Source organism: Rhodamnia argentea, chromosome 8 (genome assembly GCF_020921035.1).
Source record: "Rhodamnia argentea isolate NSW1041297 chromosome 8, ASM2092103v1, whole genome shotgun sequence".
NCBI classification, from domain to species: domain Eukaryota; kingdom Viridiplantae; phylum Streptophyta; class Magnoliopsida; order Myrtales; family Myrtaceae; genus Rhodamnia; species Rhodamnia argentea.
In genome coordinates, this window is record NC_063157.1 from 19386124 (window position 1) to 19410681 (window position 24558).

The 24558-nt window shown below is 40.3% G+C and overlaps 2 protein-coding genes and 1 pseudogene across 6 annotated transcripts; 2 read left to right on the forward strand and 1 right to left on the reverse strand.

Moving 5' to 3' along the window:
* Positions 1-1052: 1052 nt before the first annotated feature.
* LOC115731123 (scarecrow-like protein 9) lies at positions 1053-5766 on the forward strand. 3 transcript variants are annotated; one of them, XR_004014218.2, is made up of 2 exons: positions 1053-3741; positions 5547-5766. XR_004014218.2 is itself a non-coding variant. In XM_030661750.2 (2 exons), exon 1 carries the CDS (start codon positions 1480-1482, stop codon positions 3628-3630), a length of 2151 nt encoding a protein of 716 aa, XP_030517610.2. In that variant the 5' UTR covers positions 1053-1479; the 3' UTR covers positions 3631-3656; positions 4143-4697. The 3 variants fall into 3 exon arrangements, 1 of the variants encoding a protein (XP_030517610.2); XR_004014220.2 differs by lacking the exon at positions 5547-5766 and adding an exon at positions 3893-4697 and having other exon boundaries at positions 1053-3740; XM_030661750.2 differs by lacking the exon at positions 5547-5766 and adding an exon at positions 4143-4697 and having other exon boundaries at positions 1053-3656.
* LOC125316308 lies at positions 3884-7747 on the forward strand (annotated as a pseudogene).
* A 138-nt stretch (positions 7748-7885) lies between these two features.
* LOC115731124 (actin-related protein 5) lies at positions 7886-14539 on the reverse strand. Of its 3 annotated transcripts, XM_048283601.1 has the most exons (12): positions 14243-14539; positions 14078-14148; positions 13649-13773; positions 12852-12896; positions 12338-12440; positions 11448-11557; positions 11143-11252; positions 10935-11025; positions 10427-10870; positions 10028-10155; positions 8716-9055; positions 7886-8575 (listed from the first exon to the last, which is right to left on the reverse strand). In XM_048283601.1, exons 1-12 carry the CDS (start codon positions 14341-14343, stop codon positions 8069-8071), a joined length of 2175 nt encoding a protein of 724 aa, XP_048139558.1. In that variant the 5' UTR covers positions 14344-14539; the 3' UTR covers positions 7886-8068. The 3 variants fall into 3 exon arrangements, with proteins under 3 accessions (XP_048139558.1, XP_048139560.1, XP_048139559.1); XM_048283603.1 differs by lacking the exons at positions 14078-14148; positions 14243-14539 and having other exon boundaries at positions 12338-12448; positions 13649-13740; XM_048283602.1 differs by lacking the exons at positions 14078-14148; positions 14243-14539 and having other exon boundaries at positions 12338-12384; positions 13649-13730.
* Between the last annotated feature and the right edge of the window lie 10019 nt (positions 14540-24558).

The window sequence follows — 24558 nt, forward strand, 5'->3', positions numbered from 1 at the left end:
GGTGGGAATCGAACGAATGATTTCCAGTTCTCGAGTTAGAAATCACTTGAGAATTTAATCAAGAAGTCTAAAAAGAGTGTAACATTCCTTTTTACAATTCTCTCTACCGTGAATAAAATAAAAATTGCACCATACTGGCTCTTAAAATCTCACAAGCAACTTATTATAGTTTGGCTGATGATCTGAACTCTTTTCTTCTTTGACAACCAAGCAAACAAGCAATGAGTCTCCTTTTAGCAAAAGGATATCCGGAGTATCAATATTTGTGTACGGCGCTCATTTTAGTGCAAATATTTTTTTGGATAACTTAAGTGCCAAATCGGAGAAAAAACAATCATTTAAGAGCTAATTCCAACACAAAAAAAAGATTACTTAAGTGTCAATTCCGACAAAACAGTACACGTGACATTTTTTTTATTAATTTCTTAAAAATTATGTGGATTTTTTAAAAAAAAAAAAAAAGTCTGTCCACATGGGGTCCACATGGCAATTTTTTTTTAAATTCAGTCCACGTGGACGCCACGTGGACTTTCAAACTAAAAATTAGGATAATTTTTTAAAAAAATTAAAAGTAAATAGAAAAATAACTTTAAAAAAAGAAGAAGAAGAAGCAAACTTGCAGTTGTAGTGGCAGCCCTCGCCACCGCAACTGCACAATTTTTTTTTGAATTATTTTTAGCTTATTTTTTAGTTTTTTAATATTATGTGAATTTTTTTATTGATTTTTATTTTTATTTTGTTAAGTAGGATGCTCCGGCGAGCCAAGTAGGCGCCACATATAATTTCTAATGAAATTCATTGAAGTTGGTACTGAAATAATTATTTTTAAAAAATTAATTCTTAAGTGATTCAAAAAAAATATTAATATTAAAATGAACGTAATGCATAAATATTGACACTATTAATACCCTTTTGCCATCCACTTTCATGTCTTGGGACATGAGAACACTCGTATCGGGGGCAGTGACGCGAGGACGAACGTAGTTTGGCCAGAGGACACGTACAAGGGTAGGCATCTCTAGAGTCAACATTCACATGGGATAATACTGAGGAATCTGAAATCGACTGGCTGCTCTCTCGCCCAAGATTTTACAACCCCCGCATATTTTTATCTCCTTTCACGGAACAAAACTCGATCCGTTCAAGAAAACGGTGAAATCTTTGCCGAATCCCCCCCAGTTCCTCGGAGACGGTCCAAAAAAGGGAAGTTCTTCCATCTCCTTCTCTTCTCCATTTTGAAACTAAGATTAGCTTGTGCTTCTTGCTCAAATTGCCGTTCTCTGTTTCACTTTTGCGGAGCTACATGCAAGCTCCGAGCTTTTTACCCAGTTGTGCGCTTGGTTGACTCACGATTTTGGGGAATCGTTTCTGTGTTTGCATAGCGAGTTGCTGAGTTTTGGTACCAATTCTTTTTCGAGACCTTTTTGAAAGAGCTATTGATTTTCTGAAGCTCTTCTGAGTATAGCACACTGTGTAGAAATGGATCGACCACCGGACGAATTCAGTAGTTTCATTGATGGGTATGTAGTGGATGATGGGGATGATGCCGCCTTTTCGATTTTTCCAGAGGATGATCTTGTCAGTAGGCTCACCATCGACGACATGTTCGATAAGTTCAGCTGTAGCTACACGTACGCTCCTCCTTTGGGCGGTAACCTCGGGAAGGAACCGGCTGAGGACTATGACTTTAGTGATGCAGCTCTCAAGTACATCAACCAGATGCTTATGGAGGAAGACATAGAAGAGAAGAGTATCGTGTGTCATGAGGCCTCAGCACTCGAGGCCGCCGAGAAATCATTCTATGAGGTCATTGGGGAGAGGTATCCGCCCGCTGCAGATCAGCATCCGTCACCTAGTCGAACCAATGAGAGCTCGTGTAATAGCTGCACTAGTGCAATTACCTTGGTTGAGTCAGAGCCAAACTGTGAATCACAAGAGCATTTGGTGTCTCAGTCCATCTCATCGCCAATTGACCAGTCATTGGGTGGTGTCTATCTCAATATCACTACCGCTGGACATGCTGAATCTCCAGTGAGTGCCGTTTCTTTGCCTGAACTTATTGGAAGTGAGTCAGTTATGCAGTTCAAGGGCAATGGTGAAGAAGCTAGAGAGTCGCTCGCTTTTGGAAATGAAATTTTAGTATATCCGGAGAGGGGTGAATTTTCCTTCAGTGAACAGACTGAGGAGTGTACAAGTTTGATTCCCAATCTAGAGAACAATGAGAACATATTTGCTGACCTTGGAGGATACAGGGGAAAGAAAAATCCTTTGCAGGGGGATGTGAACTTAGAAGAAGGAAGGGCAAGCAAGCATTTGTCAGTTTACACCGAATCAACTGTGAGGTCGGAGATGTTCGATACGGTGTTGCTCAATCGTAAAGGAAGCGAAGCCGCCCTTCGCGAAGCTCTACGGAACGGGATGCAGAATGGCAAACCGAAAGCACCGAACGAGGGGAAGGCCCGCGGCAAGAAGCAAGGCAGGCGTAAGAGGGATGTGGTCGACTTGACAGCTCTTTTGACGCTTTGTGCACAAGCCGTTAATATGGACGATCGAGGAAGCTCTGGTGAGCTGCTCAAGCAGATCAGAAGGCACGCGTCTCCCACAGGGGATGGGATGGAAAGGATGGCACACTATTTTGCAACTGGTCTCGAGGCACGCCTCGCCGGGTCAGGCTCTCAGATTTACAAGGCTCTCATGGCGAGGCCAACATCGGTTGTAGACATCTTGAAGGCTTATCATCTCTTTCTCGCAGCTTGTCCATTTAAGAAGCTCTCAAATTTCTTCTCAAACAAGACGATAATGAACGTGGCGGGGAAGGCACCCAAGTTGCACATCATTGATTTCGGAATTCTCTATGGTTTCCAGTGGCCTGGCCTTATAGAGCGTCTCTCATTGAGCCCCGGAGGACCCCCTAAGCTTCGGATTACTGGGATTGATCTGCCACAACCAGGATTTAAACCAGAGGAAATCGTTGAGGAAACTGGAAGACGCTTGGCGAGCTACGCCAAAACTTTCAATGTCCCATTCAAGTTTAATGCTATAGCGAAAAATTGGGATGCCATTAAAGTTGAGGAGCTAGATATCCACAGCGATGAAATCCTTGTTGTGAACTGCATATATAGATTACATCACATACTCGATGACACGGTGGTGGCGGAGAGTCCACGAGATTTTGTACTGAATCTGATAAGAAAGATGAATCCAGCTGTTCTCATTCAGGGAGTCATAAATGGTGGCCATGGTGTTCCCTTTTTCAGCTTGCGGTTCCGGGCTGCGCTCTTCCATTATTCAGCCATCTTTGACATGCTCGACGCGACCGTACCTCGTGATGCCCCAGAGAGGTTGCTGCTTGAGCGGGAGATACTCGGGAGGCAGGCGATGAATGTCATTGCCTGCGAAGGCTCGGAGAGGATCGAGAGGCCCGAGACATACAAAATGTCGCACTCGCGAAACCTGAGGGCCGGGTTTAGGCAGCTACCCTTGGATAAGGATATGGTGAGCTTGGCAAAGGAAAGGCTGAAATCTTATTACCATAAGGATTTTGAGATTGAAGAAGATGGGCAGTGGCTGTTGCAGGGCTGGAAGGGCAGGATTGTCTATGCGCTATCGACCTGGAGGCCTGATTGTTGAATGTATAAATTGCCCGTCGAAAGTAGATGAGGAAAGATTTTCACATCCTGCGTCTGATTGGGCTCTTACTGTTTCAATCGTACTGTCAGAAGGCATTTCCAGATATGAAAGGTAAGGTTCACAACCAGTGGTTTTGAAATTGAATCTCTTAGCTTCCCTGCATCTTTGCGCAAGTTGGAGGGAACTATGTTGTGAGAACCGTATGGTCTAATGAAAATAGATGAACAAAACATTTCTATGCAGTTTGTTTACAATGATCGCCGGTTTAGTGGGACATGAGAGGAATCCTGGATTCTACACTAGCAGTGGCATAGGAGCGACTGGCATAGGAGTCACTCTTAACGCGAATCATATTGCTGTGGTTTTTCCATTATCTTCATAGTTGAAGATTACGCGATCTGGGATGCTGTAACGTTGTTTTCACTATGAAGGAAAATCAAGCTGCGATTATCACTATTGTTGGGGTTTGTTTCGGGATCATGTGAACTGAGATGCTATTAAGTTGTCTGCAATGGAGGACAATCATGCTACAATCATCACTGGTGTGGTTTGTTTCGGGATCCAATCTTCCAGTTCGCAGATTAGATTTTCATGAGCTCAGAGTCGCTTACAGAGATATCTCTGCCTTGAGTTGGCAGTCCTGAGGTCGATGCCGTGATGCATGCTTTCAAGCAGCTCCTATGAGAAGCAAAGCTGCTCAAATGCTTCCCCGAGTGGAGCAACTTTTGGTCTCGAGCCTTATTGTCGATTGGTGTTCGAGCTAGTTTACACACGCATCGGTTAGTGGAACATCCCAAGCGAGTCAATGGCACACAAGCCACACTTGGTCTAGAGAAATTCCATACTGATGGAAAATCCCAGGCTTGGGGTGGTTAGACGGAAGAGGCACCAGCATGAATCGTGAGTGCAACTGTTGAACATCATTCTTGATTTACAACCTGGGCTTACAACCTTGATACCGAGGAATCTGAAATCGAACTGGTTGTTCCCTCAACCAGATTTACAACCTTTTGTTTTGTTTTGTTTTTTTTTTTTCCTGCGAACAAAGCTTGATTGGTTCAAGGAAAAGGTCAAGTGAGCGCCCATTGTTCCTCGGAGAGAGTTGAAGTGCTCAATCTCGTTCTGTTTCAATTTGAAACAAGATTAGCTCTGTACTTTGTTCTCAAATTGCATTCTCTGTTTCATTTTTGCTGAACTGCGTGCAAGCTTGGAACTTCAGCTCCAATGAAAGGCTTGAAGACTTTTTCAATTTTACCGGAGGATGATCTTGTTAGTAGGCTCACGATCGAAGACATGTTCAATAAGTTCACCTGTAGCTACACGAACGCGCCTCCTTTGGGGGCAAACCTCGGGAGGGAACCTGTTGGGGACTTCGGTTTCAGTGATGCAGCTCTCAAGTACATAAACCGGATGCTCCTATGGAGGAAGACATAGAAGAGGAGCGTTTGTCTGTCGCGAGCCTTCAGCACTCGAGGCATCTGCCCACTGCAGATTAGTGTCTGTCGCCTAATCGAACCAACGAGAGGTTACGTGGTAGTAGACCTAGTACGATGTACTTGGTCGAGTCAGAGCCAAACTGTGAATCATAAGAGCATACTGTCCTCACTGCCGGACGTGTTGAAGCTTCAATTAGCACCGTTGCTTTGCCTGAACTTATTGGATGTGGGATTGATCGGTTTTAAGATGAGTGGTTCTCACCTTAGAACCAAGAACCACCCGCTAAAGACCAGTTCCGCAAAATGCAAATCGTGAACCACCTGCTCGTTTTATGGATATGTCCGAGAACCGAACCACTGGTCCAGTCTGGTTCTCGGTTGGATCCATAGATGCGAAAAAAGGCACTAACGAAGATCATAGTCTGGAGAAGGATTAAATCTACGGGTATCTCACGGACAATTCTTGTGTGTTTGGCGCAGAGGTTTTTGTTATGAGGAAGAAGAGCACTGGCCAAGGAGAAAATCTGTTGATGGTATAGGATGCGATCATTCAGAAGGGCACTTGGAAGGTCGACAACTTCTCGAAATTAGATAAGGAATTCTCCGAGTCGAAAGAATTCGTAGCCGGAAACCAAAAATGGTATCGCTCTCAACGTCCATACAAGCATAGGCCAAACAATGGATGTTAGTCTCCTCTGCTCACTGGCCTCATGATATGCTCCTCCACTGAAAAAATCCTTACCAAGTTATGACTGTTATGTACATATGTCCTTCCATGAAGGAACAGGATTGTGCATTTTTGCGAGTGATTCGATTTATTCTTCCATCAACATTGTGCAATCTAGCAAACAAAAATCCATTGATTGATCAGAGGTGGTGTATGTCATTCATGCAGGAAAATACGACTCTAGACAATTGGTTAGGTTGGATGGTTCCGACGTGAAATCATGAACCGAAATAGAACCCGCTGGTTACCATCTAAAATCAGCCGGTTGGATACTGTCCGGTCCGGTTTGGGTGGATCCCAGTTTTTTGGGTCACCCCTAGATGTGAGTCTGTTATGGAGTTCAGGGGCAATGGTGTGGAAGCCAGCGGGTACTTTTGCAAATGAAGTTCTACTTGATCCGGAGAGGGGCGAATATTTCTTTGTCGAACTAACAGTGGAGGCTACAAGTTTGAAACCAAATGTAGAGAACAGCGAGAACATGTTTGTCGACCTTTGGAGGATTTAGGGGAAAGAAAAATTCTTTGCAGGAGGATGTGAACTAAGAAGAAGGGTGAGCAAGCATTGATCAGTTTACACCGAATCAACTGCGAGGTCGGAGATGTTCAATATGGTGTTGCTAAATCACAAAGGAAGTGGAAGCCGCCCTTTGTGAAGCTCTACGGAACATGATGCAGATCGGCCAACCGAAAGCACCGAATGGAGGGAACACCTGCGGCAAGAAGCAAGGCAGGCACAAGAGGGAAGTGGTCAACTTGAGAACTCTTTCGACACTTTGTGCACAAGCTGTTACTAGAGACGGTAAAGGAAGCGCCGACCAGCTGCTCAAGCAGATCAGACGGCACGCGTCTCCCACAGGGGACGGGATGCAAAGGATGGCACATTATTTTGCGAATGGACTCGAGGCACGCCTCACCTGGTCAGGCTCCCACATTTACAAGGCCCTCCTGGCTAAGCCAACGTCTCTTGTCGATGTCTTGAAGTCTTATCATCTCTATCTCGCAGCTTGTCCATTTATGAAGCTTTTAACATTTCTTCTCGAACAAGACAATAATGAACATGACAGGTATGGCACCTAAGTTCGATTCCCTCGTCGAGCCCCAGTGGAAAGCTTCAAATTACTAGGATTAATCTGCCACGACCAGGATATAAGCCAGAGGAAATGATTGAGGAAACTGGGCGACGCTTGGCAAGCTATGCCAAAACATTCAATGTCCCCTTCAACGCTATAGGTAAAAATTAGGATGCCATTAAAGTCGAGGAGCTAAATATCGACAGCGTTAACTGTATGTATAGATTTGAGAACATAATCGAGGAGACAGTGGCGAGTCCACAAGACAACGTACTGACTCTGACCAGAAGGATGAATCCTGACGTTTTCACTCAGGGAGTCAAAAATGGTATCCATGGTGTACCCCTCTTTTGCCAAGCGATTCCGGGAGGAGCTCTTTTGATTTTCAGCTGTCTTTGACATGCTCAGGCAACTGTGTCTCAGGACACAAAGGCTCCGGGAAGGATCAAGAGGCCCAAGATGTACAAAATGTGGCACGTGCGAAACCCTGAGGGCTGGGATTAGGCAGCTAACCTTGAACAAGGATATAGTGAGCTAGGCCAGGAAATAGCTGAAATCTTACGACTACAAGGATTTTGAGATTGAAGAAGATGGGCAGTGGCTATTGCAGGACAGAATCGTTTACAGAAATGCCTCTGCCTTCAGTCGGCCATCCTGAGTTTCCAAGCACCGTGCTTCTTTTTGGTTCACTCATTTTTAATGCTATGATACATGCTTTCAAGCAGCTCCTAAGAAAAGCAAACTCGCTCAACTTTTTGCTCAACTTTTTGCCCCGCGTAGCACAACTTTTGGTTTCGAGTCTTTTTGGTCAATTGGTGTTCGAGCTAGTTTACCCACATACTGATTAGTTTAAGCTCCCAAGCAATTCACGCTTGGCCTTAGAACTTCCACGCTTGGGATGGTCATGTACTGTTAGTTTAACTATCCAAGTCTCAACTACTAATATTGCCCATGCTAATAATCTCCACTACTCGACTCCACAATTCAAATCATTTATCCATTTTGGCTGACAGACAGAATAGCTTCCTCATAAGATCATATAAGAAAGTATCTAAATGTGAACAAATACATATGACACACACACACATATATATATGAACAGTTTAAATATGAAGAAGAGCTGCCGCAAGAAAATCTAAGAATGATCATCTCGCACAGAAAATTTACAGAAAATACAGTGCGCCGCGAGGGGGAAAAGTAAAAGATCTATAGTGAGTACCTCACCTGGTATCGTCGGAGCCAATCTTCACCCTTCTCATAATAATCCGTCCGCGTGAATGTTTGGGATGGAAATTGCAAGGCGGAAGCATACATGGAAGCTCCATGCCATGCATCAAGAACCGGATCGGATGCTCTAAGTACCCTTATTGGGGACCCACAGGGGCGAATCATACGGATTCCAGCTTCCAAACGCTCGCTTATACCCGGGAAAAGACAACTCCCACCAGTAATGAGGATAGACCGGGTTAATCTGTCTTCGACATCTTTAGAGTCACATGACAACCTCCTAATGGAAACCCCGGCCATCTCATCCATTCCAGCCTGGTCAATGCCAACTAAGTTTGGATTAAACAGGATTTCAGGACACCTGAATCTCTCAACACCAAGAAGGACCTGAAAATCTTCCTTGGTCAGAGGACGGAATTTGGGGACCTCGACAACTTGTTGGGAAGTTCCTGATTCCACCTTGGGAATAAAAGTTGGGTCGATCTCCTACCACATTGATTCCAAGGAACAATCAGATACAGCCAATAGTCATATTATTCCCAATTCGAAAAAGACCTGGCTGAAACACAATATAAAGTGAGACAGAAATTTGCACAGAAGCCTACGTAAATAGATAGCAAACTGACCTGAAGCCTAGATGAGATTCGGGTTAGCTCAACTTCTTCTGGATCGTGTTCATCATCATCGTCATCATTATCTTTGCTCATCAGTTTATAAAGTTGCCAATCTTCGTCCCTGGCACCAAAGGTATCCTCACCTTTTCCCCGATCAAATGCAGCAGTTGTAAGAAGGCGCATCCTTTCCCTCTGGGCTGCATTCAATCTCTCACCACGACCAACACCTCCGGACAGATTATTCCCATTTGTATTGCCACCATTTGTCTTAAGACGTTTACGTTGCTCTACTTTCTCAGAAAGCTCCTTATATTTGACGTGCAACTCTTCTAGATAAAGCACTGGATTCGCTCTGTCAAAAATCCGAATGGAGAACTCAAAACTAAGGCACAACAACCATAAAAAAGAAAAAATCGAACTCAACAAGAGAAAAAGCATGCCATCTCACTTCTGAAAATTCAAAACATATTTCCGAATAAAGAAAATTAAGGCAAGCAACAGTAAAGGGAACTATTTCTAGTGTTTAAGACATAAGCAACTTTATTGATGGCAATAGGAAGGAAAATATCTTCTCTACCCTCTTTCAATATACGTCGAAATTGTAGGGAGAACAGGAATGTAAATGCACTCATAAGGCACATGTAGCTGATTGTCTTCACCCCTGTTGTACAGCTATTTCATGTAGTTTCCTATAACACAATCCCACTGCAGAGAGAAAACTTTTTTTATCCATACCTAAGAAGATATTCAATCACTTAACACAGACAATGTTTGGAATTCAACTTTTGGTTGAGATAATGACTATTTCACGTCCAGTACATGTTTATCACTGCAATCGTAGCTAGTACATGCTATATCTTTGTAATGTTATAGTGGAAATTGTATGCAATAGTACTACAGCCTACATGGAACAGAGTATTCCCTTATAACCTTCTCACTCTCCTTCATCTCGCTCTACACATGGTGGGATGGCCATGAGCAACCCAAAATGAGCCACAGCATGCTCAATAGTGACCTCGTCAGCAGCTAGGGGTCGGCTAACGCGATGCTGGGTTGGCAGAGGTTAAGAGAGGGGTAGAGAGAATAGTAATGCATTTCTATGTTTTGTCTCTACTTTTTTATAGGGTCATTCAAATCTTTGAACAGATAATAATATCTACTTCTTTTATTAGACCAACTAAAATAGCCATTCATCCTCAATTTGCCTGTCTTATTTCATTAATGCAATCAAGCGCACTACAAAGGTTAAATTTTTTCTGATTGGCAACTGACCCTTCGTGCATCTGTTGTAAAAGAATAAATAAAACCTCATGATGGCACATACAAGCGTCTTTCTTCATCTTCACGATTTTTCCTTTCCCGTTCTAGTTCCTCTTCCATGCGCTTCTGTTTGGCTCGCTGCCGACCCTCAGTAGTGGTTTTGAGAAAATTCAGCCGCCTCTTTTCCTTCAGCTGACAAGAGAAATAGCCAAAGGTTAATATAGTCAACATTGGCAGTGACAGCAAAAAGTTGTTTACAGCTCATTGCTGTAATTCCTATTAAGACAACTCAGTACCTTTCAAGGATTACAACAACAATCTACAAGATTCAAGAGAAACATTGAGCAACAGGAATACTACTGTAGAATAACACTTCATATATTGCACATGGATAATCAATATTTGGGAGGTAGCAAGGACTGGATGGAAACATTCAATTACATACATTTACTGAAAAGCATACCTGCTCAGCAGAAAGCATGTTGTCAGGGACACTGAGAAGAGAGAACTTTTCATCGGCAGAAAGATCTATTTTCTCGTCAGATTCAACTTGTTCAGCCTTTGGCTCCCCTTTTGCCTTTCGAAGAGATTGTGTTGCTTTAGCATGGGCAGATTCTATTTCCTGCTTTGACGCATAACCAGTATCTGCCAAGAAAGATGGAATGTCTTCCTCTCCCACTTGTTCCAGCTGCTTTAAGAGAAAAGCCAACCCTCTCAATTCATTTTCCAGCTCATTTATCCTAGAAGATCTCTTTGCTTCAGCCATTTCACGCAAACGTTGGCCTTGTCTCTCCTTAATAGCTGCTCTTCTAGCCAACTCTTCTTCTGAAGGTCCTTCTTCAACTACTGGTGGGACCCAAGGAAGTTGCCAACACCTGGTCTTGTCTTCAGCTTCTTTTGTCCCTTTCTGTCAGAATAACTACATTCAGAGATAAGTAGGAGGCATGGAAATATTAAGCCAAATCGACTACCTGAAACAGTTGAGCTTCCAAAGCATAGTCTGGCGCAACATAACAGTGCTCCATTTTCAGGTCTTCAACCTTTTCCCAAGTAAACCTTGTCCTATATATCACATGAATAAACTAAGAGTTTACCCGGAAAAAGGAGGGACGGAAGAGAGAGATAGAGAAGGGGAAGGGAGTTAATGATAAAAGCAGTATTGTGCTGGTTTGTCATTACATGTGATGAGGATACTTGAGAGAAAGGAGTTGCTTGAAATAATCTGTAACGTGATAACCACCAATATTCGTTCTGCAGGAACCTTTATAAACTGGTTCTCCATCCACAAACTGCAGGACAATTGAATAAACTCAGTTATTCACTGGATGGAGACGAAGATAAATTTCTCGTCATTTAGTTTATTTGACAGTTGTAATTTTGTGCACTGTACAAAAAGCGAAAAAATCCCCACTGCTCGCCATATCACTACAACCAGTTGTCCTCATGATAATATTGAATGTGAGCGTGGTGTTAAAAAAACTTACTGGAATAACATGAGTAGTTGTAAACCCTGGGGAGATTGCAAGACCATCATTAGTACAGATACCAAGCTGCTGATTGTATTTATAGCTGAATGCAGCATCCACGCCAAATGCTTTGAAAATAAAAACAGATAAACTCAGACAGAGTTATTAGTGAAGAAAGAAACACACCAACGCAGACAAACCTAGAGGTCGTGTTTGGTTTTGTCAATTTTTCAACTGCAGAGGATAGAATAGGAATTTCCTTTAACTTATACTGTTTCTTGTTTATTTTATGACAAGATATAAGACCATATCCCAATAAATAGAGGAAAAGATCTGCACAAATAAAAAGGGAAAAAGAACCCTCTGGTGACCACCACCAGCAACAACTCATAGGAATCGCCAACCCACCAGGCAGTCACCTGAGGATGGTGAAATGGCAAGGTAGTAGTCCCCTTGAACACCAGACAGAGAGGCACCAAACTTGGACCACGGCAACCACCACCACACTGGTCACTCGGCTAGGTTGATGCATCTCTCTCTCTCTCTCTCTCTTTCTCTCTCTCTCTCTCTCTCAACCCCCATTTGTGTTTTTGTTCAAATGTTTCTATTCGCCATGGTTGGTATTTCTTTATCAGGTCTATACTTGCAATTGTCCGCCCTAATCATATGTTTTGCAGTTAACAAACACCATAGAATATATGTCCCGTCTAAGCTCACGTCATATTAACGCAATCAGAGACATATGAAAACATCTCAATATGAGCACAATATAATGGGGCCAATCCTAAGATAAACATGACTTACAGCCAAAAGTTACATGGCAAAGAAAAGACCACATTTTGGAAAAGTGACAACCCAAATCATATTGTGTATTAGTTACAGGAGGAACCTGGAGGCACAGCTAGTACCTACTGATGGAACTCCATAAGTCTCAAAAAGAAGTTCTGCCATTTTACTGCGAGAATAGACAGGATTGCACACACATTCTGTGATCAGGACAGGATGATCAATCTGCAAAACTTCAAATAAGCATATGATTTGGAATAAATATTTATACAAAAACATGAGTGAAAGTTCATCCACATTCTACTTAATCAGCAATTTGAAAACGAAATTACGCAATGACATCTCTTACTGGAAGCTACTATTGACCAATTTAATATCTAAACAATGAAAATACTGAGCTACAATTCTATCAATATGCAATGTGATATTAGGTGGTTCTCATCCTCAGAAAGTGCTGGATGCCCGCAAGAGCTGAAACTCTGTCTACCAGGTACCTCCTTCTCTATTGAAAGTTTCCGAATATAAAAGACAATGATTTTTCCTTGTTAGGCTATTAAAGCCCATGATTTGACTAACCAAATTTACGAACAGCTATGGACACATTGAATTATACAGAAGAATTGAGATATTGCATACCTCTGAACCATTTGCTCCCAAGCGGTCAAAGCCAAAATCAAGAATCTACGAATGCAAAAACTAAGTTTCAGAATTACTATGCTGAGAATGCTTTTGAGGATGAGCACATAAACCTTATGTGACACAGAACAATTTACAAAGGCCATAACATATGTAGAATGATTTACTCTAACAGGAAACGAAGTTTCTAAATGATTATTGAAACAAAAAAAAAACTAACAATGATATCTTGATCTGAGCCTGATAGAGATACCAATACTATCATAGGCAATAGCTAAAACAAATCACACTTATACGTGAGCGGATAAATTGACAGATCATAGTCATCTGATGACATGAATAGAAATACGTTGAAATGGCCACTGCATGCTCTAGAAGAAACTCACAAGCCTTTATGTCCGGCATTCATTACATATGACAAATGAATCTGACAAGTTGATGGTACAAACATGTTAGTGTAAGCAAGTTAAATAGCCAATGGTTTCCTAATGTCATTTAGGATAAATAAAAGAAGTGATGGACATTTGATGGTAGCAACAGCAAGCAAAAAATGAAAGGGAGACTAGCGCTAAAGCTTGTGGAACAAGAATTGTAGCTATCATACGTATGAAGCAATTTCACACTCCAAGACACTGATATTTTGCTTTACAAAGAACACTACTCATATATAACTAGGATAAAACATATTTAGGTGAGCAATAGCTAACATCAAAGGGGACATTCTATGCAGAAAGAAAACTTCAGACCATGGACATTTGAGTGGATTGTCAGAGGAAGAAAGCCGCCATGACACTTACATATTCCATTATTTCAAACTGATAAACAACATTGCTATCAAAAGGAGAGCGCGGCGCAGAGCGAGTGCAATCGAAGTACTTCAACAAAGCAGCATCATGGTCGCCAACGACAGTAACAGTCTCACCTAAGTCCAAAGAAACATGACATGGTATGAGAAACACTATAGTCACGCCGAGAGAGCCCGACACTTGCTCGTTGTAAGAAAGGGCCCCCAAAAATTCGAAATTTAAGAAGCAAGAAAACTGAACTCCACCCAACAAGTCTACATATCTACTGCATTTTAAATTACTTTCAACAGCTTACAATGTGAAAAAACGTATCACACAAAATGAAATTGAACTACAGAAGCAACCGGTTTCAAGAATGAAACCCAACAAAAAGGAACAACATTTGTCGCACTCTATGGAGAAAAACACCAAAGAATGTACCAGTAGACTTGTGTCGAGGCCTCTGGACAATGTTGCGGAAGACAACGCGAGGCTCATTCTCTCCTGCCCACCTGAAACAGCCCAAGGCACGACAAATTAAGGCGGAGAAAATTTAACGGGCAACGCTTACTCCGTCGTAAATTTGCAGTCTTTTTTCTGGGATACCCAATGCGGAAATAGGAAGCTCCATTGTCGATGACGATGGGAGTGGTGGATGGGAAGAGCCCGTAATCGGTCTGCCTCTGTATCTGCGATATGAACGGCATTTCGGTTCCAACTCAAGTTTCAGCGGTGTGGAGAGGAAGCTCGAGGAATTAGGGTTTCTCGCTGAGTCGAGACTTCTTGAGCTCTGTGTTGTGGTCTTTTCACTGCAAAAAGCTTTGCTAGAGCAGAACTTGGCCAAGGCGGAAGTGCAATAAGGCTACCTTTGCCAGTCCCAATCGGAGCCTGAACAGGGTAACAAATTATCCGACCCGGTTACGATGTTTAGCGATATTCTCCGGATCCCATAAAATCGGTTACATCCAAATAAAATGTCGGATAATAATTCGGGCTAGGAGATGGGATCAATTAGGATCAAATAAAAAATATTAAAAAGAAACGAAAGTTTAGGCACAACATTTTCTTTGCATTTTGTTCCAATTGATAAAATTTTCCTAAAATAGAGACAAAGTTTCAGGGGCAAAACCAAATAATTTAAAATACAATAGATTTTAGCATGTCATCAATGACCTACAAATTTTAATACATAATGTTTAAATAATTTAAAGTTGCGTTTTTAAATACATAGAAGAGATTTTGTGAACTCTACCAATTGCATCTCCTCATCACTTCAGTATTACCGATATTCTTGTAGGACACGTGAAATCTATGAAATTTACGAAATTTAGGCGCCAACTTTCTAAAATTAAGAAAAACTAACATAATCTAAGTTTCACATTTTTTAGGATTTTCTAAATTTATATTATTTTTTAAAAGAATTAAATTTTCATTTTTATATTTATATTTATTTCAAATTTATTTGGTAAGGGAAAAAATGTGAGAAACTTATGAAAAAAATGACTTGTTGTTAAACGGTTTTTCGAAAGGGATGAATTGACGTTAAAATGATAGCGGTAAGGTCGCAAATTAGATGCCTTGAATCAACCGCATTGCACACAACAAATTCATTCGACTTTTGATTTTATCTTGTCGTTATCTTCCTTTGCCTGAGAGAATACTAGATGTGCCTTTTCGGCAAGGCCCTTTGCTAGCCGCACCAGCCCAAAAGGAAAATTAATAAGTTGGCCAACTTTCTGTTTAACCTTTTTTTCCTCGAGACGATCCTCCGCGAGTTCAAAAGCTTCTTCTTAAAAAAGGGGATAATGGTCGGGCTAGGAGATGGGATCAAATAAAAAATATGGAAAAAGAACCGAAAATTTAGGCCCAACATTTTCTTTGCATTTTATTCCTATTGAAAACAAAGAGAGAGAGAGAGAGAGAGAGAGAGAGAGAGAGAGGACAGGCGGTAAAACCAAAAAGTGGGAAAACAATTGGATAGCTTATAAAAATATAAGTTCTCTCACCACTAAATTTCAATATGTCATAGCTCAAGATTTTGGAATTTACAATCTATAGCCCGCTTGAATCAAAAAAAAAAGTTGGAATATCATCATCTTGCTATGGAAAATGACATCACGTTAATGCTCTATAAGTAAGGCTTCTAAAATAAAAAAATATGGAGGATCTTGAGAAGCACATTGAATATTAAATATATATTTTTGCATATAAAAGAAGATGAATAATTTTTATGTAATATTTAAATAAATTACAAGGAGACGTGAGCGGAAAAGCGAAGGCTGATGGAAATGACTTGTTGCTAAACGGTTGGACGGGATGAATTGACGTTAAAATGATAGCGGTAAGGTCGCAAATTAGATGCCTTGAGGTTAACTAGTTCTTTTTTTCTTTTTATTATTGGATTATTTTGTTTGAAATCAAACATTTCTAATTATTTTTATAATTTTATGAATTTCTCTATATTTTGGGAACGCGCCGGTCCGGACCGCCCAAAGGAAAATCCCATCCACCATGGACTTTCTTTCGAACCTTTTTTTCCTCGAGACGATCCTCCGCGAGTTCAAAAGCTTCCTATGCTTTCAATCCCTATAACCCATTCGTTCACGGAGTCACGAAGCTGAGAAATTGTGCACGAAATTTGCTACAATAGGTCTGAGATTCAGAGCAGTGTGTATCTTCTCGGGGCACCACCCTTTTGAAATTCTCCATCTCCTACAAATATAAATGTAAGAGTTAAGAACCTACTAAATTTATCAGTCTTGTATCAAAACTTAATGTCACCGCATCACAATTTCTACGAGGCAACAGCTATATCAAGGCTCGAAAATCCTCTTGTTTTCCAGCAGAAATATGTCCGTGAAAAATTAGCTGGTCGAAAGTTTATTCAGGAGCTAACTCATCCTCATCTCCGGAAGTCCTTTGCCAATGCCTAAAAGAGCCAAAAGTCCATAAAGACTCCATACTATGCGTGTTGAACGTCACATTTCGACCAATCACTAGTGGCTTATAATTCCACTTTTCCTTCGTGGTTATTGTTACTGGCTGCTTCAATGAGGGACGAACTTGGTCCGTTCTAGGCATAGCTCATCGTCTGTCGTGGAAGTCCAATTCGTCACTGGATTTCCAGTACCTGCCATTGCTAGTCGACCCTTTCCATGTCTAGATTGGGCGGGCCGAGATGGACGAGAACAACCTTTGGCTTGAGGAAAGAGAAGGATCCTTCTCAATGAGGAGGATTTCTAAATATTATAATCCTTTCTTAAGTGGCACCAAACATATGATTGAATCTCACCTTATGTTATCCTATCCCGATTCGAAACCGGACGACTAAACGCAACCTAAAGCCTTTCGGAATGCAAGCTGCAAGCTTTGAGTAAACCGAACGATTCGGTTCGACCAAACCATATCTTTGTTAGGGAAAAGCCGAGGGTTTTCATTTTGTCCACTTTATTTCAAGTACTCTTTTACTTATAAGTGCACATTTTTGTCATGAAAATCTAGCAAATTAATTTGGATAAATGGTCATGTGGTTGTTCTTAATGTACTGTGTGATTAACAAATCATTTCGAGCCAAAAAAATAAATAGTAAATTATTAAAAAATTATTGTGAGATCCACTCATTCAAGAATTCGTGGCCCACTAACATGTTGCTATTCTTGCAATCATCTAAAAATGTTAGCATAGCCTTTAAATTAGTCCTCTTTATTTTAGATAGAAGGGCTCGCCAAAACAGAAGGTTTAGAAGGTTACACATTTGAGGGACATAAGTGAAGGCATATCGAAAGAGAAGGTTTTAAGCGCCCCCACCGTCCGAGTTATCAGTCTTATGTACAACACCACTTGTGTACATGCAAGCGATGTGGGACCAAGGGCGTCAATGATAACCATTCTATTTCGAAATAGTTTTACAACAATAGTTTTTTTATTTAATAGAGTTTCGAGCAAAAAAGTGTTTGATAACGACATAAAATTTCTACTTCGAAAAATATAACAATGGACCGTAAGGCCGGGTATTTGAGAAAAACATGATATTTTTTTTTTTTAAAAAAAAAAATTGCTTCTCCGATTTCTTCTTCAAATCTATTTAAATAACTTTTATTTTAGAAATAGAAAAATAGAATTGCGTTACCAAAAGGTTTTTTAAACAGAAATTTTGTTTCTGGATGGATTTCATGCACTCCCATTCATAACTTTTTTCGTTTTTACAACAATAGTGTCTTATTTAAGCACTTGGCAACCCTTTGTGCGAAATAACAATGGACCTAAGGCCTTGTGGCAGGACGTCGCCCCGATCTCTCGGTGTTCCAAACAAAATTTTGGTAAATTCACACGATTAATAATACTTGATGTGCCATGCTCACGTTTGATTATTCTTGTATATTTTAATTTTAATGCAACACCAAAGAAGGTCGAACATCTCTTTATTTTGTTTCTTTTTTTGAGAATAAATTGACTCAAGAGAAACTTTCAAAAAAGGGTTAAAAGTGCCCAAATTTTTTTATATAAGGATCTAAAGTGCCATTATTATTTCAAAGAAATGCCTGACCAAGGGCATTTTAGTCATTTATTTCTTTAATATTTCTTTCTTTCTTTTTTTTGCTGGCCACAATAAAGAGATGGGAAAAAAGAAATAAATATTGAAGAAATAAATGACGAAAATGTCCTTTGTCAAATCTTTCTTTGAAATAATAAGGGCACTTTAGACTTTTATTTAAAACAAGATCCACTTCATGTATTTATTTAAAAAAAAAATAAGAGCACTTCAACCTCTTATTTGAAATTTTTTCATGAATCAATGCCCAAAAGTAACGCATTAGCCTTGTATCAAAGTGAGCACCTTCAAAAGTGACTCATTATGTTCTCAGACAAGGGGTGGACATAGTCACGGCCGGTTCGGTGGAACCGCCTCTTCAGAACGCGGTTCGGTTCCGGAGGTGGAACGAACCGGCCGTGAAAATGGCGGTTCGGTTCCGGTTCATTCCGATTCATTTTTAATAATAATTTTTAAAATAATAAATAATAAAATAAATATAATAAATTATAAATTATAAAATACAATTAAATTGTACATTGTAATAAAATATGGGGAAAAAAGAAGAAGGAATGGGCTTGAACTTAATGAATTATCATTAAGCGGCCTACATATCTTCTTGGGGATAGAAGAATCAAAGCCCATGTAGTTCTTTTTACCTTTGAGAACCCCAACTTACCTCATCGTCAATCGTCGCTACCCGTTGTGGTACCTTGGCGGTGGTATCTCCAACATCATCGCTAAAAATTCGTGTTCACGATCTAACTCTTGGTGTCGATATTTTTCCTCCGTCCAATCGCCGACACAAGCTTGAGCTTCCGAATCCGGGCTTAATCTTGAACGGCGGAGTCCAAAATTAATCCTCCGGAACTAAATGCTTGTTCAACTGCAACCGTTGAAGAAGGGGTTGCTAATATTTGACGAGCGATGAGGGCGAGAACTGGATACTCGATTTGGTGACTCTTCCACCACTTCGGATTTCGAAATCGTACTATGTTCGCATCACGAAACTCAAATTGAGTGGTTAAATATTTTTCTAATTAAATATTACTTGCCCCTTTTTTTTTTTTTGCCTACTCTTAAGCATATTATACCCTCTACTAAGTGAACTACCACCTACGTGAGGCGTGGATTGTAAAGATCCGGAATCACTTAAACCATATCTACTACAAAATTCTCCATATAATGCTACTATAGATTCTTTAACATGTCCTAGTATATTTGAAATATCTATTGAATCATCCAAATGTAAACAATCATGATAATACACATTCAAATAATCTTGTAAACCGTCTAATTTAATACGTGGATAAAAAACAATACCAACTAAATAGACAAGAGGAATTTGCAAATAATAATGCAACCATTTTTTCGCATTACTAAAATAGTTTGACCTAATTCGGTATCTTTTTCATATTCACTAAAAACACTACTAATATTAACACACTCTATTAAAAATAAATGCGTTGTAGGATAATAAATACCGGATAAAGTCTTAGTAGCATCATTAAAAATTTTCAAAATATCTAAAATTTTCTTGCAAACGTCCCAATGTTGAGGAAGTAAAGTAATTTCGGGAATATTTTGTGAAATAAACATACATAATAAATCTTTATATTCAAAAGTTTGCCGAAGCAACTCGACGTAGAATTCCAACGAGTCGAATATCTTTTGGAAATCTTCTTGGCCTTCTCCCATTTTGTTTACAAAATTTTCCCCATGATTTATACATTGGGGACGACTCCATAAAAATTTAATTGCACTTTTATTGGGGCAGGAAGTGTCAAGAGTTGTAAACCATTTTGTACACATAAATTTAAAACATGACAAGCACATCTAATGTGAAAAATTGTCCGCCAAAGTGGGTTTGCAAATATTTTCTAATTCGGGAATAGAAGCGTATTTGGCGGCATTATCAAACCAATTGAAAATATTTTATTTATTAAATTATATTCTTCTAAAACTTGCCTAATTATTCTATAAATATTATGAGCGAATGGCTTTCATCAAAACTCGAATGCAATAAGTCTTTTTGAATCATCCAATTGTCATCTATCCAATGACACATGACACCCATATAAGAATGAATTTGCCAAGGATCATCCAAATATCGCTACCTATATACACACGTCCATTGAATTCGCAAAAAATTTTCCTAAAGATTTTTTCCTTTTTATAAAGATGAAAACTTGCGTTTAAGAGTATTTTTTGGAATAGTTGGCGGGTCAACGCAGTATTTATCAAATATTTCATATTAAAATTTTCCCCAGATTAAACGGAGCTGATCAAGGGCAACATATTCACCTAATGTTTGTTTATAAAGTGCTTCGGTGAAACGAAATAAAGGATGAGGCTTAGAAGTGGTACCGGAAATTTGTTGTTGCGTATTGTCGATCCCACTTGCGTTGGATGTTTTTTCAAATGCCGACGGAATGTTTGTAGCGTCTCCTTTCGTGAATTTATAAGTTTGCGAACAATATTTACATTTTACATTATACTTACCTTCGACTTCATCACGTACCTTGTCGAAGTGTAGCCACAAGTCCGATGTATTATCTCGACCCTTCCGTTCGGCTCATTTGCCGTTGACGTTTCTTCGACCCGTGGGAGGATGAAGACTTTCTTGTGTTGGGATATGCTCGACGTTCGAATCGGGACATAGTTGATATTATCGTCCGTCTTCCCAACTTGCATACTCACGAGGATCGTATTCATGAAAGGGATACTCGGAATCTCCATAGTCATCTTGCCCTTGTCGCATTTGCTTCCACTTGCCATTTTTGAGAGAATTGATCGGAAATCCGATTGAGAGAATTGAGTCGGGATTGAGAGAATTGGGAGAATTTGAGCGATTTGAGAGGATTTGGGAATTGAGATTGTTGAGAATTTGTGACAAAAATGAAAGGGGAAGCATATGCATTTATAGGCAAGAATCATTTTTTTATTATTATTTTTTTTAAATGGAAAGCAACCCCAAAGCCGGGGGGGGGGGGCGGGGAGAGCCACGGCTCTCGCCCGGCCCACTTTTATTTATTTATTTATTTTTTGGGGTTGAACCGGCCCGACGCCGGTTCGGGCGTTCCCACTTTCGGACCGTGGGCCCGGTCAAAGGGCCGGTTCCGAGCCGGTTCCGGGGCCACGGGCCCAAATGGCCCCCTCTAGGTGGACAACCTTTATTTACAGCTTTTTCGGAGATCGCATAATTGACAATCTCGAGCCACAAATTGAGTTGAGGTGCCTAAGGTTCAAGCTCCTCAGCCTTGGGCTCAACAGCTTATCTTAGCCCGTAATGTGCCTCTCCAAGGGGGGATTATCGCAAACCGAATCAAAACGATCACACAGATAATAGACGAAAAATAGACGACTCACGGTTTTACCTAGGTTCACCCCTGAATAGGACTACGTCCCGCAAAAAGATTTCACTATGATATTGATTTTTTCAGCAATACAACTCCTTACAATGATCTCTCATACGAGCACAATATATATATACCTAAACCGTGTCCAAAACTTAAGCCTATCATAATCCCTTTGATCCTATTACAAACGGGCTAACTTAAACACAAGCTTAAACTCATTGTTGTTTCGAAGGCGCTGCCCTCGCCCGCTCATCGGCGAGAGGGGCAACCATCCACTCACCGGGGAGTGGACCCCTATTTTGGGGGGCGCTGCCCCGAAACCTCCGCATTCCGTGCGCATTGCTCACATATTATCGGATCATACTTTAGTTTCCCTAAGTTTATGTGAGCGTATCCGATATAAGAAACAGGATCCCCAAAATATTCGCCAACTCCAACTATCCAACGTACGATTTGCGTGATCTTTACACCATTCCTAAGCTCGAAAAGTCCAACAAGCCCAATAAAATGGGATAAATCGCAAGATCGCAGACTTGAAGTTTTGATCCATATTAGGACTATAGTCTCGGGTCATGAACTGGACATCGTCTCGACGACTTAAAAGAGATCTGGCGAGGTTTGTTTGATCCATCCCGAGACCTCTAGACATAGTTTTGGGCCCCAAGACCTTTTTCCGGGTTTGAGAAAGTTCGATCGGAGTTTGACCGACGATAACTTCCTCATCTTATATTCGATTGATGACTATGAGATTCAGGTGACGATATAGGTGTCGAAAGACTCGTTTTAATCAGAACAACTGATTTTTCTAATATTTAAAATGCATGTCGTGTCTTGCATATCATCGATCAAACCTTAGTTGGCCCTTGATCAACTCTAGATCCACTTAAAGATTTCTCGAAAATTTGAAGTGTCAACACTTCTTACCGACAGGATAGTAAAAGCCATCCTTGCATCACTCGCACGAGCGTGAGCTCTCCTTGTTGTTTATGAGTAAAACTTCGATGCTCATGTGCTCTTCAAAGAGATAATTAGTAGTACACTGCTTAGAAGCTACCGTGAAAGTGGCCACCATCGGCCAGAAGTTCGAGATTCAGGAAAAACGTGGATGCATTTTTAGCAGTTAGTGATAAACGATGGAAGGGGACTTGCTGAAATCTGTGCATTCTCTACCCCGATAAGCATAGATGCGTTTGGTGTCCATGCGCTTGTCCCGGAAAGGAGCGAGCAAGGAGAAAACGACCGTCGCGGACATCTTGTGCATGCGTGATGAGCTTTGTTGCTTGTTCAATGTTGTAGAGACACTTACTAAGCCCTATGCCCAGTGATCGCATTTTGAAAGTTGAATGTGTCTCGGATAAAATTTAAAAGTGTGAGTTACACAAAATTTACCAATGCTACTTTGCTTTGGAGATTACAGGAAGGTTATGAAGACGTACAAGCTGTCAAGACTGATTAAGAAGTGGCAGGAGTAGAGGTGTCAAATAGGTGGGTCGGGTCGGGTATGGGTCGGGTCAAATATGGTCCGACCCATATTGACTCATTTAACCCATTTTGACCCATATTCATCTAATGCAAAATCAATAACCCATACCCGACCCATATTACAAAAATAATTTTAACATTCCAGGAAAATCAATACCCATCCATTTAACCCTCTTTAAGCTTATATATTATTCGGATAATACCTTCACATCAAATTAAAAAAACAAATTAAACAGTAGAAAAAATTAGTAAATAAAATAAGAAATTTAAAATTCTATAAATTAAAATACTGATAACGAACTCAGTAATAAGCCCAATTTCTTACGCGTAACTCTTTTTTTTTTTCAATGAGTTATAAATGAGTTGAGAAAAAATAAAGCCCAAAAAAAAGTTCATAAATATTTTAACCTGTTTTCCAAAACACATGCCTCACTCAAGCAAGTTATGGGTTCTAAAGTGCTAAATGTTATTATCTCGAAATTTTGGGACATTATAATTACTGTAATATCGAAAGTAATAACTCACAATCAAACAAGCTGTGCACTAAAAGTTCTAAAATTGAATATACACAATACAATCTAACCTTAAGTATTTGGAGGACGGTTTGGAACAAAAAACTACAGACCATTCACCAAATAAACTCCTGAAACAGAATGTGTGATGCATAGGAAATAAGGAAATTTTTACATCAACATGCATCAGCATTTTAAGTGCAAATTACAACTGCAGTAAACGAATTGAGACATTCAAAGAGTCTTTTAAAGCCTAGATTGCATAAACTTGTGCACAGCTCAAACAACTCCCATGAACTACCATCAATGCATGTAGCAGGATGAACCAACGCTTTAATCAACAAGCTGCAATGATGATCCCCATCATTACCGTCATCGGTTCTAGGCATGGTGAGGGAGAGGAATAATATTAGCCTGCAGCACTCCTGAACAACAAAATTGTCTTTAATACAAGCACATTGTAGCATAGGTTATTATCAAAAGAATGAGATAAAGAGAGTACCTAATGCAAATAGTCCCGCAAGTCGACAATGAGAGACTCGTCATCAAAATCTTCTTCAAGCGGAACTCCAAATAACCAATCTACGGTGCACAGCTCGGCCTCTACATTTTCAGGTGAAAGAGAACTCCGATATTTATTTAAAATGCGTCCTCCAATGCTAAATGCTGACTACGAGGCAACGGTCGTGATAGGAATGCTCAATATATCACGTGCCATGAGAGACAACTCCGGATATCGATGTGAATGAGCTTTCCAATAATCAAGGACATTAAGATCCGGGTATTTTTTTCTATCAAGCCTATTCTCCTCCAAATACAAATCCAATTGTGACTTAGTAGATCATGAGCCAAAGTATTCACTCTCGAATGCGTCATACTCATCAAGCTGGTCCCCAATGTTCTCAATGGTGTTCTCGGCTGAAATATTACCTCGACTTGTTGAACATGTAGAGCGATCATCTCTTGACGTTGAGGCCAGATATTCATCAAAAAGCATATACATCTTCTCCCGAATGCTTCGTACATATGCGACATGAT

Coding starts and splice junctions, on each gene's coding strand:
- LOC115731123 (XM_030661750.2), top strand. CDS start 1,480: ATGGATCGACCACCGGACGAATTCAGTAGTTTCATTGATGGGTATGTA.
- LOC115731124 (XM_048283601.1), bottom strand. CDS start 14,343: ATGCCGTTCATATCGCAGATACAGAGGCAGACCGATTACGGGCTCTTC. Junction 11,558..12,337: donor TTATGGAGTTCCATCAGTAG/GTACTAGCTGTG, acceptor TTATTTTCAAAG/CATTTGGCGTGGATGCTGCA. Junction 9,056..10,027: donor GAAGATGAAGAAAGACGCTT/GTATGTGCCATC, acceptor GATTTTTGACAG/AGCGAATCCAGTGCTTTATC.